Source organism: Monopterus albus, unplaced genomic scaffold (genome assembly GCF_001952655.1).
Source record: "Monopterus albus unplaced genomic scaffold, M_albus_1.0 scaffold355.1, whole genome shotgun sequence".
Lineage (NCBI taxonomy): Eukaryota > Metazoa > Chordata > Actinopteri > Synbranchiformes > Synbranchidae > Monopterus > Monopterus albus.
The window spans coordinates 495,868-510,553 of record NW_018128235.1 but is presented as its reverse complement, the minus strand read 5'-3'; the positions used below and the strand labels follow the sequence as shown (position 1 = coordinate 510,553).

The 14,686-nt window shown below is 47.5% G+C and overlaps 2 protein-coding genes across 7 annotated transcripts; one reads left to right on the top strand and one right to left on the bottom strand.

The window, feature by feature from the left end:
- Positions 1-219: 219 nt before the first annotated feature.
- chodl (chondrolectin) lies at positions 220-10,473 on the top strand. 6 transcript variants are annotated; one of them, XM_020625472.1, is made up of 9 exons: positions 220-579; positions 681-843; positions 3,388-3,563; positions 3,641-3,816; positions 4,530-4,687; positions 4,789-4,839; positions 5,550-5,627; positions 5,867-5,963; positions 6,509-6,877. In XM_020625472.1, exons 2-9 carry the CDS (start codon positions 813-815, stop codon positions 6,588-6,590), a joined length of 849 nt encoding a protein of 282 aa, XP_020481128.1. In that variant the 5' UTR covers positions 220-579; positions 681-812; the 3' UTR covers positions 6,591-6,877. The 6 variants fall into 6 exon arrangements, 5 of the variants coding, with proteins under 5 accessions (XP_020481128.1, XP_020481127.1, XP_020481125.1 ...); XR_002277062.1 differs by lacking the exons at positions 220-579; positions 681-843 and adding exons at positions 1,590-1,971; positions 10,304-10,473 and having other exon boundaries at positions 6,509-6,730; XM_020625471.1 differs by having other exon boundaries at positions 220-843.
- On the bottom strand, positions 7,385-12,215 carry LOC109974971 (zinc finger protein 2 homolog). Its single transcript, XM_020625453.1, has 4 exons — positions 12,194-12,215; positions 10,483-10,701; positions 9,466-9,789; positions 7,385-9,385 (listed from the first exon to the last, which is right to left on the bottom strand). Exons 2-4 carry the CDS (start codon positions 10,697-10,699, stop codon positions 7,962-7,964), a joined length of 1,965 nt encoding a protein of 654 aa, XP_020481109.1. The 5' UTR covers positions 10,700-10,701; positions 12,194-12,215; the 3' UTR covers positions 7,385-7,961.
- Between the last annotated feature and the right edge of the window lie 2,471 nt (positions 12,216-14,686).

The following is a 14,686-nucleotide window of genomic DNA, read 5'->3' as shown; positions in this document are numbered from 1 at the left end:
AGAAGCTGGGATGTCCTTGAAAAGTTGAACACGTCGATACCTCAATGGCCTATATAGCTGAAAGTATACTGGACTTATAAAGTGCCAAAAAAAGGGTGGAAGATCCCAGAATAATAAAATGCTTTACGGCATCCACACAATAATAGCTGAACATCATGACGTGTCGGGGTCTCAGTATGTGGATGTAAACCGGATCCTGGAGCTTCGCACTGACTAACATTAGTTCATATGAGACACCTGGCACTGTTGGAGCGCCACATTTGGCTCTCTGAGTGCTAACGGCTACCCTGCTGATGATGATCCGGTCTCCAGGTTCTGTTAGCAGATAGTTTTATGGCCTGATCCAACACAAAGAGCCACTGACATAGTGTCAAACTGTCAGCCAACATCTGCACCTTTAGTTTGGACCTCCTTATATATAGTACGTGCGACTGTGCCAGCTGCCAGGCTAACTGATGCACAGTGATCTCACGTTCACCTGGTGGCGCTCGCTACCTGGCTGCATGTGCATATACTGTATGTGAGCATTCATGGATCTTCACAGTGAAGGGCAAAGACCTGACGTCGGGCCTTTCTCTGGTCCGTTGAACTTTTTCACGGCAGACAGTTTGTAAAGACCTGACATTGTCTCTGGAAAAGCTCTTTAGTCCTGCTCCTGTGTCCTTCCCTTCATGTCTAAGGCCTTCAGAGGATGACAGAAGAAACCTCCAGAAACGAGCGGACATGTCCACACGTCCCAGGCGGACACCTACACGGGGCGATGGGTGGGGTGGAAAGCTTCTGAACGTTTCTGTGCTGCGTTCAGGGACCACATGCAGGCATGTGTCCGGTCAATTCAGCCTAGTGAGTAGCATGAAAGCAGCTCAGGCTTCCATTGATTTCCGTTCTCGTCAGACAGATCATAAACTGCTTTAGTCACGTTGCTGCACACGTTTTCAGCGCTGTCAGAAAATGATCGCAAAGATTTCCACCAACAAACAAACAGCGCTTAATGACCCGGGCTGTCTCTGGAGCACATCGCGAGACTGGCACTTTGTCCTATTGTCTGTCCGTGTCTCATGCTTTCCTCTATTTGCATATTTGGAAGAGATTGTGGTGTTACTGAAACACTTTGCATCACTTGGCACCCTTCATACGGCTCATGCGATTCAGTGCTTGGTATATGTAGTGTATTTAAAAAGGTTTTAATTTGTTACAATACGAATCAGTGTCCGCTAATTGTGTTTAACCTAGCTCAGCTGTCGCCAGTGTGGTGCGTCTGTGTGAAGCCAGTCTGAGTTTCACATCTTCAAACAAACTGTAAAGGTGTGTGACCCACCCGCAGGTGACTCCTGCTGCCTTGTTGGTGCAGGTTTTGTTTGTGTGTTAGTGTTGTCTGCTGGCTGCTCTCGTAGCTTTAACACGGTTTCACTGTCACTTTGCAGTGGTGTCGAGTCAGCAGCAGATGCACACATCAGCTCCAAGTAAAAGCACATGGCAGTGAAGAATCACAAGAACCAGGCCGGCAGGAGGACTGGTTCATGTATCGACCAGCTGCTCTGCTGGGAACCAACCAGCGCCTCGGTCGTGTAAGTGAATTACAGGGGCTGAGAGCGCGCCCCCCAGGGCGTAATGAAAGCGGAGGTTACAGCTGGGGCTCCGCAGGGCCGATCGATCGGGGGCGAGCAGTGGATGTGGGCAGCGTCCGCAGTCAGAAACGCTTCCTCCGCCTCAGGCTTCACATCACATGCGAAACATGGAAAGAACCACAGCCGGAGCAGGGCTTTTACTTTGAAAACCAAAATTCAGCGGAGCAGATCTTTACAGAACGTGTTTTCATTTTAAATTTCATATTGCACAACCCCAAAATAATGACAGCCCACTCGGCGGCGGTGTGGATGCTCGGGGTAGTCGCCGTCCTGGTGGGCGCCGGCATGAACGGAGCGCACGTCGTGGTCGGTGCCGGGGTTGACGGAGCGCGCGTCCTCAGCGGTGAGTTGAGAAAATGAAGTTCAAGTAAATAAGTAGGATTTATCCCACTAACAAGTGGCTCCGGTTTGGCCTGTTTTTCTTTCTTCGGGTGGTTTGTTTTTTCTCTTAATCTGACTTTTAGATGAACCCTAAAAGAATGTTACAAATGAGAATGTGTCAGGTTGGTTTGGGTCATCTACATCATTTTTTAAAATCTTGACTTAAGGTATTTATAGCTTTAAACTTCGTCGCTGAATTTCAACCTGAACGGGAGAAACCGACAGCAGGTGACGGTTCGTCCGAAAACCGGTGTGTGCCTGTAACGCGAACTAGCGGGCGACCGTTTAGTCTGAGTGTATAGCTGTAAATATTAAATAAAGGCAAGTACTGGCCAGCGTTTTATGTGTTAATAATATTGTTGTTACAAGCAGCTAAAGGTTTGAGGCGCTTTTCTGAAAGTCTGTTGAAACGACTCGTCCCTGCTGTCTCCTGTCAGGGTGTTTTTGTACCCGTGCCATGTGCTCATGGTCATGAGCAAATAGAAAATGAAAAACCACAGGCGGTGTTTATTTAAGAAGATGTAATGTTTTATATTTGCTCCTTGGAAACCCTCTGTCACTCTATTAAACTGAAATTAAATTTGACCTACTGTTTCGGTTTAAATGCTGCTGTGACCATTGTGTTATATATAAATGTAAATCTCTTCGACATTTCGACGTACTTGTTTTAACAGTTTTTCAGTAGCAGGACAGGAGCTGAGTTAGAGACCGTCTTTGTCCCTGAACACGCCGGCAGCACCGACAGTGATGGGTGAGACGGCTAAGCTGGGTTTAAGAGGAGGAGGAGGAGGAGGACAGATGTATGTGGAGCTCCTTGGTGGCTTTAACAGCAAAGTGATGACGGTGCAGAAGAGAATCCAGCTAATCACTTAAAGTGGCTCTTTTAAACAGACGCAGCATTAATCACTGCAGATACACTGTCAGTGTTTTCAGCTGCAGTTTTCTTTCTGCACAGGCACCAGTCACTGGTTTAGAGATGGTTGAGGAAGAAGGCAAGTGGGAAATTCCTAGAAAACAAATGAGGAGGAAGCTCCCTACCCTAGCTAGGGATCAAGGATGAAGGAACAGACTTTGTCAGGGATCAAGTCAGCCAGGCTGTGTCCACATCCAGCTGCAGGATTTATGCAATAATGAACCTTCCTAGTTCGAGATTATGCAAGAAAGCAGCCTCCGGTTGAGGGATCAAGTGAGAAGGAAGCCTACTTGTTAGAGACAAGGGGAAAGGAAACCTTACTTAAGAGTTAAGAGTCACACAAGAAGGTAGCTTAGGACATAGTCCAGAATCAAGAAACTAAGAAAGCTCGCTGGTAAAGGGAAGGAAGTCAGGATATGAGGCCAGAGACTACCTGGACCATGACGGTCTCTCTGTTCCTCTCAGGTCAGACAGTGTGCTTGGGCGGCCCGGAGCATCACTGCTATAAGATCGCATATTTCCATGATGTGACGAGTCGTGTTGCGTTCAGGGAGGCACGTCAGGCCTGCGAGATGGACAACGGGTCTCTGCTAAGCATCGAGAGCCCAGTTGAGCAGAGGGACATTGAAAAGCTGCTGCAGGTGAGGCAGACTCCTGGTCTTCTTCATCTCCTCCTCCTCTTCCTCTTATCTTTGTCTTCTTCCTGCTCATCATCCAGAAGCTGCGTTCAGGAGCGGTGGGTGATGCAGGAGGAGGTGGTATAGCAGACGGTGATTTCTGGATCGGTCTGACTCGGGCGGACGGAGTCGACCAGACTCATTCTGAACTCAGCAACAGCCTGACTTCCTGTCCGCAGCTGTACCAGTGGACCGATGGCAGCCCGGCCTTGTTCAGGTGAGTGTGGTGGTGATGCTGCACCAGGTGACTTCAGACCCCACCTTCAGTCTGTCACTTTGCATCAGCAGGCACCGAGTTAGCATTATATCACATGGTCCAATACATATTTAGCACCAGTCTGCAGGGTTTCTCTTGTGGTTGTGTATCCATGGCCATATTCAGCTGCTCTGGTTCCCAAGGGCATTACTTTGTTGTTGGGCCCCTGTGGACCCACACGTTCCATGTCCTCTGTCAGATTTTTTTGTGCATCATTTGATTAAAAAATGTCAACTTATCAAATTAAAGTGAGACCAACATAAAGTAAGATAAGATGATGTCTGCAGCCGGTGACTCTGTTTGTGCTACTCTCCACCAACTTTGTCCAGAGACCAGCACCACCAGTGAATGTGGTGTCCTCACCGTGGTGTGAGTCCACACCGTTTTATCCCTCTGTTCTGTAGACCTCTACTGTTGTCCACCAGCTATTAGACCCCCCCAGTGAGTCACACCGCTGCACTGGGGGGCAGGTTTCCAGCAAACGGCTCCACAGAGAGTCACTGGTTTCTGCTCGGGTTACTCCACCAGCTCCTCACGCTGCACAGAACAATGTGTTGGAGCCCTTTATTGAAACGGAGGCCTTGTCTCAATCAGATGAGTCACCCACACCAGTAACCAAAGGGGGCAGGGTTTACAGAACAGGTGATTTGTTACTGATGATGATGATGGTGCAGGAACTGGTACTTTGACGAGCCATCCTGTGGAGGAGAGGCCTGCGTCGTCATGTACCATCAGCCAACTGCTGTCCCTGGTCTGGGCGGGGCTTATCTCTACCAGTGGAACGACGACCGCTGCAACATGAAACACAACTTCATCTGCAAATACAAACCAGGTACAGCCGGCCAATCAGCCACACTCTGCTGAGCAAATGAGCACCAGCAGTTTGTTCTTTCATTCTGTCATTTCTATTGTTCTGTTGTCTTTTTCTTTCAGAGAGCCATCTTGTGACTGAACAAAGTGACACACCTGGAGGGCGGGGCACAGGTGAGGAGGAAGGTTCACTGCAGATGACTACAGATTTCTGGAGGCCACCGGTCTCAGAGCAGCGAGGACTAACGTTTCACCAGACATGGGCGGAGCTAGTTTTATCCGTTGGCAGCAAACGTTGGGGTCTCAGTATGTTGATGTAAATCCTCAAAGAAATGTACTGTTACAGAAATACTGGCACAGAGCTGCAGTGGTTGATTAATTGATGAGCAAACTGACAAAAAAACAATTATTTGATAACATTAATTGATCTGAGTATTTTCTTAAAGCTGTGAAACTCTCTGGTTTAAGCTTCTCAAAGGTGAATGCTTCAGTGTTTAAGACATTTCTGAGGAACAGGTGCTGTGTCTATAGAAACCTTATGTTGTGTTAGTGTTACTTTGACTAAACAGAGGATCAGTGCACTCATGAGAACATTGTTACAGAATATTATCTAAAGTTTCATAGTGGGGATACTCTGCTCTGAAATTAGATTTAATTTCTAACATACAGTATGATGCTTAAAATATATTCGACCTGCTACGCTGAGCAAAAAAAGGTGCGAGCAGTGCCATGTGGCATTTTATGATGCGGCCAGATCATAACAGCTCAGATGTTAATGGTTCCCAGTAGATGAATCCTCCTGAGTTTGGTGATGCTCTGACCTGTTGTCTGGCGCCCCCATCAGGCCAGACTGTGTGTGACAGTTGTGTGTTGTGTGTCCTCAGAGTTGATGGCAGGTGGGGTCACACAGTCTGCTGGTGTTGAGGAGGTTCCCCCTCAGGTCACCACGGCTGGAGCTTCAGGTACGAGTAGCTGACCATGTCTGGAGTTCAACACAAACGCTGCTGAACACGCAACGCAGGTCTTGGTTTCCGACTCGTCGACCTGTAGTTCTGCTGTTTTTAACCCTCTGAAGTCTGTTTTAGTTTTTGACCCTCTGATGTTGTTTTTAAAACATTTTTGACTGTCTTGCATCTATTTCTTTAGATTTTATTTTGACCATCTGTTCTGGTCCAGTATCTAACTGTCTGTCTCTCTTCAGGTATGTTACTAGTGTATGTGATCATTCCCACAATCCCCCTCCTGCTGCTCATCCTGGTGGCTTCTGGGACATGCTGTTTTCAGATGCTCAGTAGCAGGTAAAACTCCATCTCCCAGCAGCCCCGTGTGCATCACTTCCTCAGTGATTGACGGGTGTTGTTGACAGAGCGCATTTACTACTACAGCAGCTGGCTCGCTGCCGAGTTGATCCCTGACACCAGGTCGGGTGTGTCCAGCAAAAGCTGGTCACTGAGGCGGCGGTTCATATTCAGTTGCGCTGCTCCTATCAGGTCAACAATATCTGACCAAACTGAGCTGAGGAACAGTCGTTTCCATTTGATATTAGTGGAGCATGAGCAAGAAACAGTAGAAACCACCCAGGCAGTAAAACAAAGCCTCAGCGCCGGTGGAAGTAAAGGCCAATTGAAAATACTGTACAAAATACTTTGTTGTGTTTAAAAGTTCTCTACTGAAAATGTTAAGTACAGAAGTATTGTCAGCAAAATGTTCTTGAAGTATCAAAAGTAAATGTACTCATTACGGAGCAGTTGCTGAGTATGAGCTTACTTTACTACTTGACATCCTTCACTCCCTCCTTGCCTCCTAGCTTCTTTCCTCACCAGCTCCTACTATTTCCACACAGCGACCCCCACTCCAAGACCACCACCGACCAGTCAAACCTGTGGATCTCCAGGACGCCCAAACCTGACAGCATGGAGGTCTGACATCCTGGTGACATCACACTGCTGGTAGAGGGATGACATCACTTCTGGTCCAAATGATCATCATCACTGTGTGGTGCATTCAGGAGCAGGTGGACGGCATCGTCACAGAGGCTTTTTCCTAATCTTTCTATTTTCTGCAGGTTCATCACCATTATTACTGTGTATTTATACTGCACTTGTACTACAGAGTACACCCACTATTGCACCAGGATTTCTTTTCTCCCTCCATCTTTATTTCCTTTCCTCTCCTTCCCTTACTTCCCTCCTTTCCTTTTTAAATCCTTCCTTTTGTATCCCTTCCCTTCCTGTCTTTCCTTTCCTTCCTTGTCCCCTCCTTACCTTCCCTCCCTCTCTGCTCTTACATCCTGTTTCTTTTTCTTTACCCCTTCCATCCTTCATTTTCCTGCTTTTTATAACCTTTCCCTTTATCTCATTTTCTTTGTGTCCTTCCTTTTTCTCCCTTTTGTTCCAGTGTCTTTTTATACTTCATTTCTTCCTTCCCTCCTCACATACTGTGCCTACCCCATCTTTCCTTCCTTCCTTACATGACCATTTCCTTTTATTTCCCTTCTCACTTCTGATTGGTCCATTTTTTTCCACCGGTTTCCTGTGTGACAGTGTGTCAGCTTAATTGATGTTTCTTGATTAAACTTGTTAGTGAAGTGGGAGTGAGCTGCAGCTGAGAAAATGAAGCGTCCCCCATGGGACATATCAATATGTGCTCAATCAGTCGAACAGTCAGCTGACCAACCACACAATCTGTAGCAATGTGTGTGACTTGTGCGTCTTGTTGTGATTATTCGGCATAAAAAAATTTTATGACTTTGGAGTGTTTGCTGATATTTAAAATTTGACCAATCAGCCATCTTGATTTGTTTCAGAATCACATTTATTGGCCAAGTATGTTAAAGCACACAAGGTTTGTGATGAAAGGGAGAAGAGCAGGAGGCAGGACACTCATGTCCAGCTACTGAGGAAGACCATGTGACATGACCGAAAGCTCCAGATCAGCTACAGTTAACTCAGCTGACTCGGTTTGACCAGAAGATGTAAATCTGAACTGAAACACAAACAGCTTTCACAATGTGGACATTTAATTCTCCTTTCAGTCAAACACAGTTGATAAATGAATTAGTGATTGTCTGTTTTATTAAAGTGTCAGAACAGATTTATTCTTCAGCATTCAACAACCACACCAGGTCTGACTCAGGGGGTTCATCGCTGTTCAAACATCGCTCTGTCTGCAGGTGCGACCGACGCTCTGCCACTGGGAATCAGCCAGAACTTGTCGGACTGGGTTTGATGCTGAACCCCAGCAGGAACGGTTCTCAAACGAAGCAGGACTGTGAATGCCACAGTTCAGGCACCATGTTAGGTAGCGACCAGCTGCTGAACAATATCTAGTTCGGTCTCTAACCTCTCCGCGGTGGCATCGACAGCCACCACTGTCTCTTCCTGCTTGTAAGTCAGTGCTGGCGTCATGTCATCATCAAACAGGATGGGCGGGGGTTCCTCGAGCGGGGGTTTCCCCACATCGTGCATGCGTACCTTGTGCTGCTGCAGGTTCCCGCTGCGGTTGAAGCGGGCAGTGCAGAGGTCACAGGCGAACGGCCGCTCCCCTGTGTGGATGATGACGTGTCTGGCGAGCTGCGAGCGACACTTCTTGTCTTTGCCGCAGATGTGGCAGACAAAGCTCTGTGGAAGGCGTGCTCCATTGGCGTGGACGACCTCGCGGTGCCTTTTCAGGTGGCTCAGGCGTCTGAAGCTGCGACTGCAAAACTCGCAGGCATATGGTCGGATCTCGCTGTGGATCATCGAGTGACTTGCCAGCAGGGACTTGAATTTGAAAACTTTGCTGCAGATGGGGCATGGGAACACCTTCGTCACTGCTGTCCTCTTCCTTCGCCCGGCGCCATGTGATGCATCACTGACTTTGACCTTCAGGTGAACTCGTACGTGGTGCTGCTTCAAGCAGGTGGCGCTCTGAAAGCTGTGCAGACAGATGTTGCAGCAGTGAGGCTTGTCAGCGGTGTGGATGCGAGAGTGAGCGGCAAGCAGCACTTCAGACTTTAGCCGCTTGCCGCAGACACTGCAGGTGAATGCAACCTCAGACGACAGTGCCTCCTCGCCATTCACTCGGTTGGCATGGACCAAAACCTTGTGGCGTTTGAGCTGGTGCTGTCGGCCAAACTTGCGTCCACAGATGTCACAGAGATGCGGCCGCTCGCCGGTGTGAGTCTGATAGTGGATGGACAGCTGCGACCTGCACTTAAACTCTTTACCACAGAAGTCACACAGTAGCGAGTTCGGCCGCTGAGGCTCTGTGGCGCCCTCGACGTGGACAATCTTTTTGTGGTGCTCGAGGTCATTTGTCCTCATGTAGGCTTTGGGGCAGAGGTCACAGCGGTGAGGTTTAACCCCCGAGTGGATGACCTCATGCGTCTTCAGCCTGGACCTGCAGCTGAAGGTTTTACCGCAGACCGCACACAACCAGGCCTGCACCTCGCGCTGCTTCTCCAGCTTGGCAATGCCATTGGGGTGTAGCTGGTTCAGGTGGTGCTGCAGGTTGTCACGGCGGTTGAAGCGCAAGTTGCACAGGTGGCAGGCGAAAGGCTTCTTCCCTGTGTGGATGAAGGAGTGTCGTGCCAGACTCGACTTATTCTTCATCACTTTACCACAAACATCACACATGGTGCTGTCAGGCTCCAGCTTTATCACACGAAGACGTGCATGCTGGGACTGTGAGTCCAGCTGGATGTCCCCGAGAGCCGAGGGAGACGGGTGAGAATGGACATCTGTGGGGGGAGAAAGAGTTGATCCTGAATTCAAGAAAATTTGATATTTCAGGAATTTTAGTTTGTGGTTTTGTCCTCACCTCCTTCAGGTGGAGTCCAGGCAGGATCACCCGTGTCTCCCTCTTCTACCTCTTCCTCCACCTCCTCCTCTTCCTGTTGGTCAGCATCAGGCGACACTCTGCGGCGGCGACGCTGAGGTGGGTTTTGTTTGGTGGTGTCAGAGCTCTCAGGAGGTGGTCTCCTTGGGGTCCTGGACCTGGACTGGATGAGGCTAGGGGAGAGTCTAATGGCGGGTTTGATGGTTCTGGTTCTTGTCCGTGTGGAAGTGCAGTGCTGCAGCAGAGCACCCCCGTCTGGTCCATCAGGCCGGACTGCAACACACTGCAGCAACACAGAGGACGACCCTGCAGAGAAACGGTCATGTCAGCCGTCACTACAGTTCACTCACTGTGTCTGTACTCAGCCAAACATCTTCTGTCAGGGGAGAAGCTCCACTCTGTAACACTTCTGCACAGCCCCATAGGCTGAGGGTGTCTGGTTGACGTGAAACCCCTTCTCTAACTGGGGCTCTGCAGTGCAACCGTGAAAATCAAAGGGCACTGGTGCAATTGACTGCATTTGGTGGGATGTTATCTGAACCGGTCCTCAGTTTGTATTGACCAGGAACATTTTATCACAAACATTTAACACTAATGTATTGGAAAATGTGTTTTTATGGTTTTTGCCAATCTTGTTAGCAAATTCTAAATCATTCACTTGGTTCTCAGAAAGAAAACCTGAATCGGCCAAAAAAAATTGCAAAGGGTGCAATCTCTATCAGAAAATGAAATTTTCTTTCATAAAAAGTCACAGATATGAGCTTGTGGAGACCAACCTCTCAAGGCAGATGTTAACTACAACTCCCACTGTGCATTTCAGCAAGAAACCATCCAAACATGGAGCCTAAAGTTCTGACAGGACTGGAGGACAGAACATAAACCTGTAACATCGATCGTTTCTAACATGTGACTATCTGAATCTCCACGGCAGCAGCTACCAAGGCTCATGGGTAGTGTAGTGACATGCCTGCCTGAAACATGCGGTGCACCGGCACTCACCTGAATGTGTCCAGCTGAGGTCCACCTGCACAGCAGCATCCCTCCTCTCAGCAGAGTCACTCTGGCAGCCCACCTCCCTCCTGTCCTCCTCTGGACTCTCCCACTGGCAGCCCACCTCCTTTTTCCTCGCCTCCTCCTCCTGCTGTCCTTCAGCTCTTAGCAAGAAGACACAGAGCTGGTCTCCTCCCCCAGGAGGTGCCAGGAGACCGGACGACATCTCTGCAACACCCAGGCACCAGCAAATGACAGTTCATCATCTTGTCTGTGAACATCATTTAATCACTTCATCCGGTTTGATACATGTTAATCCCGGTTTCACCATCATAGCACCTAAAGCTTAAAGGTCTGATAGACACACAGCTGGGATGACAGGATTATTGATTATTACATCACTTTGTCTTTAAGTGTATTTCAACAGCATATGACAATAAATCCTGGTTACATAATTAACCTCTAGAGTCCCTGCGTCCTCATATGAGGACCGCACAGCTTGGGTTTCCAAAGCTCAGGACTCTAGAGGTTAAAGCTGCAGTGATTGGTTGATTGACAAAGTCAATCATTATTGCCAAAACATTTACTGGTTAAATTTGGAAACGTGTTTTGTGTACTCCAGACGTTTTTGTCATTGATATATTTCCATAAAGTTGTTCCTATGGAAACTGTCCACTCCACCCCAGGAAGTAAACAGAATATCAGAACTTACAGGACCTGGCACCTTCATTTCATCTACGAAACCAGATAAATAATGATTTCACCGTCTTCTCCAACAAGACTGAGAGGACCTTAGAAACCACCACGTGTACAAACCTGGACCTGATTAACCAGTGGACCCTAGTAACTGTAACACTCAGGACCATAAACCACTACATTTAGATTTTTAAAATCTGGACTAGATCAACGGAAAGACTTAAAAACTGTCTGAAACGGGTTCAATGAACCAGGTCTTGGACCTCGACTCGGGCTGCCGTTGTGTGGATGGGGAAAACGCAGTGAAATTGACATGCTTTTAACTTTTAATAGATAAAATGTTGTGACTGCACCTGAACAGTCCACACACAGTCTCCCGTCTTCACTGGAACTACTTTCTGCTGAAGAAATAGTCCCTGTAAAACCTGTCAACTCACCAGCGTCCTCATATTAATCTGTTTCTGGATTAGTAATAACGGATAAACGACACCGTTCGTTCATATGACACCAATAAAACAAAGTGCGGGTACAGGACCGCATCTTAAAACTGGTCTCAGTCTGTTTGTGTCTACAAGAGGTCCAGAAGCACAAACCTCTCATGCTAACGTTAGCACCATGCTAACACCAGCTAACTAACCTTTCCCATCCTCGTTCAAGAACCAAACAAAACCACCCCAACATGCGTCATAAAGATGTCCGATTTACCTGGGGGCGGCGTGGCTACTACGGCGGATTTAATTTCCAGAAATGGATTTCAAAAATGAATTCAATGTTCAACTTTAGAAGAGCTACAAAATCAGTATCGATACGATAGCCAGCGCCGGAAACCACGTATCCTTCTTCTACCGTTTCTCTTCCGCTCCCGCTGGTTTTGCGCTGCCCCCGTCAGGCCAGAACACACACTACAGATCATTTCATAGTACAAACGCGTGACTTCCAAGAAAACGAGAGATGCGGGGCCACAGTCTATGTGGAGTGAACTGAGGCAGGGTGAGTAGAGACAGTATTAGGTATGTTCACCTACCTGGCCCAGTTCGCTTCCCATCTCTCTGAGATCAGCACGCCACTGCGACAGCTGCTAAAAGAGGACAGTGACTTCGTGTGTAATGCTAGCCATGACAGAGTATTTCAACAAATGAAAGACTTAATAGCTCAACAACCTGGTGCAGTATTGGCATATTTTGACCCACTGAAAGAGCTACGGCTCCAGGTGGATGCCTCAAAAAATGACCTCGGTGCAGTCATGCTCCAAGACGGCAAACCAGTTGCTTATGCATCAAAATCACTCAACAGCGCTGAATAGAACTATGCACAGATTGAGAAAGAGCTATGCGCCATACTGTTTGGTTGCAGGCGTTTCCATGAGTATGTCTATGGTCGCAAGGTCATTCTGGAGTCAGACCACAAACCGCTGGAGTCAATACTAAAAAAAACTCTCACAGCTGCTCCGCCACGACTACAAAGAATGATACTGCAGCTACAAAGATATGACATCAGTATCACCCACCTGCCAGGAAAAGACATTCCGGTCGCTGATACTCTGTCCTGGAAATCAATTGCACACCATGACCAATCCCTGAATGAGAGCATGGAAGCACATGTGCACACAGTCATGAGTAGTGTCCCTATAAGTGACAAGAGACTGGCAGAAATCGTGGATGCAACAAGCCAAGACACACAGCTCACCCTTCTGAGATGAGTGTCCCTGGACAGCTGGCCAGAGACCAGGTCATCATGCCCTCTCAGCATCCAAGAATACTGGAACTACAGAGATGAAATCGCTGAGATTGACAGAATCATGTTTAAAGGGGAGAAGATCATCATCCCCAGTAAACTCAGAAAGGCCATGTTAGAGCGCATACATGCGAGCCACATGGGAATAGAAAAGAGTAAGAACAGGGCGAGAGACATTTTGTTCTGGCCTGGCATGGGACAACAAATCGAAGCAGCTGTAGCGGCCTGCAACATCTGCCAAGAACGCTGCAAGTCGAACCCCAGAGAACCCTTAATGTCTCACCCTGTACCCAAAAGCTCATGGCAAGTCATCAGAACAGATCTGTTCACTTGGAACTCAAAAGACTACATTGTCATAGTGGACTACTTCAGCAGATATTTTGAGCTAGAGAGCCTACACTGCTGTACTTCCACATCTGTCATAACAAAACTGAAATCAGCAGTGGCAAGGCAGTGACAGTGGACCATGCTACAGCTCCCGTGAGTTTGCACATTTCACGGAAATGTGGGGATTCATGCATAACACCATTAGTCCCCACTATCCACAGAGCAATGGACTTGCTGAAAAGACAGTTCAAACAGCAAAAAAGCTACTGGACAATGCAAGAGCTGAGGACAAAGATCCATACCTCAGCCTACTAGAATATAGAAACACCCCGGTAGATAACCTAAAATCACCAGCGCAACCACTCATGAGCCGCAGACTATGTTCCATCCTCCCCACCACAGCTAATCACCTGCAACCACAAGTCACCTGTCTACGTGAAAGGAGAGAAGTTTGTCAACGCCGACAGGTACACCCATCCGTTTCTTGCAGGGAGATGATTCCTGGAAACCCGCAACAGTAACCCAGCCAACAAAGGCCAAAAGGAGCTACCACATCACCACAAACGAAGTTTAGACATTCAGACAAAATAGGCGTCACCTCAGACAGAGACACCCCAATGACAACCCAGGCGTGTGTGCAGAAGACCCTCAACACCCTGAGCCTACTAGTCTGCTCATCCAGACCCTGTGAAGCCACCAGACTTAAATATACCAACAAGCGCTCCACCACCTTGCTACATCACAAAATCAGGGTGTGTTGTAAAACCAAGACAAATCCTTGATTTGTAATTATTGTGTATAATGAAACATATTTCTTAGTACCAGTTGATGCAAAATTCAGAATTTGCACAAGCTATATTCGTCGTAAACAGCATTGTTAATATGGCTCATTGTTAATAACGTCCTTGATCTTAACCATTCAGAAACTAAGGAATTCATAACTGATTTTAGAAAAAAACAAGTATAAACCTCAAGCTAGCACTATACATGGTGATGATGTCCAAATAGTTGACAAGTACTTGGGAACCAGGTTGGACTCCCAACTCAACACATTTAATTGTCAAGGGAGAGCAACAGAGCAACTTTATTACAGAAGCTTATTTTTGATGTCTGCAACACTATTTTAGGAAATTTCTCTCCATCCTTTGTTGAAGGGCTTAACATTTTCTTTTATCTGGTGATTTAATGGGTTGTCTGTGAAGGACAGGAACAGCCTGAACAGTATCATTAAGGTCTGTTCCAAGATAATCAGAGAGACCTGTGCTCGCTCTGGGAGGAACGAGTTGTCCAGAAAGCAAAAAGAATTGTTAGCCATTCTCACCGGGTTCTGTCTGTGATGCTCTGGCCAGTGCTAAAACGCAGGCCACAGCACTATTGCAAGTCTGTCTATCCCTTCTGCTCTCAGGCTGCTGAATACCATAAATAAATCCTAGTAGTATCTGATTATGCTAGATTA

Bases quoted from the DNA above. Each gene is read 5' to 3' on its own strand.
- LOC109974971 (XM_020625453.1), bottom strand. From the start codon at position 10,699: ATGTCGTCCGGTCTCCTGGCACCTCCTGGGGGAGGAGACCAGCTCTGT. The intron at 9,790-10,482 runs GTGAGTGCCGGT...GTTTCTCTGCAG, and splicing joins CCTCAGCTGGACACATTCAG to GGTCGTCCTCTGTGTTGCTG. The intron at 9,386-9,465 runs GTGAGGACAAAA...CTCCCCCCACAG, and splicing joins CTGGACTCCACCTGAAGGAG to ATGTCCATTCTCACCCGTCT.
- chodl (XM_020625468.1), top strand. From the start codon at position 1,851: ATGACAGCCCACTCGGCGGCGGTGTGGATGCTCGGGGTAGTCGCCGTC. The intron at 3,817-4,529 runs GTGAGTGTGGTG...ATGATGGTGCAG, and splicing joins GGCAGCCCGGCCTTGTTCAG to GAACTGGTACTTTGACGAGC. The intron at 4,688-4,788 runs GTACAGCCGGCC...TTTTTCTTTCAG, and splicing joins CATCTGCAAATACAAACCAG to AGAGCCATCTTGTGACTGAA.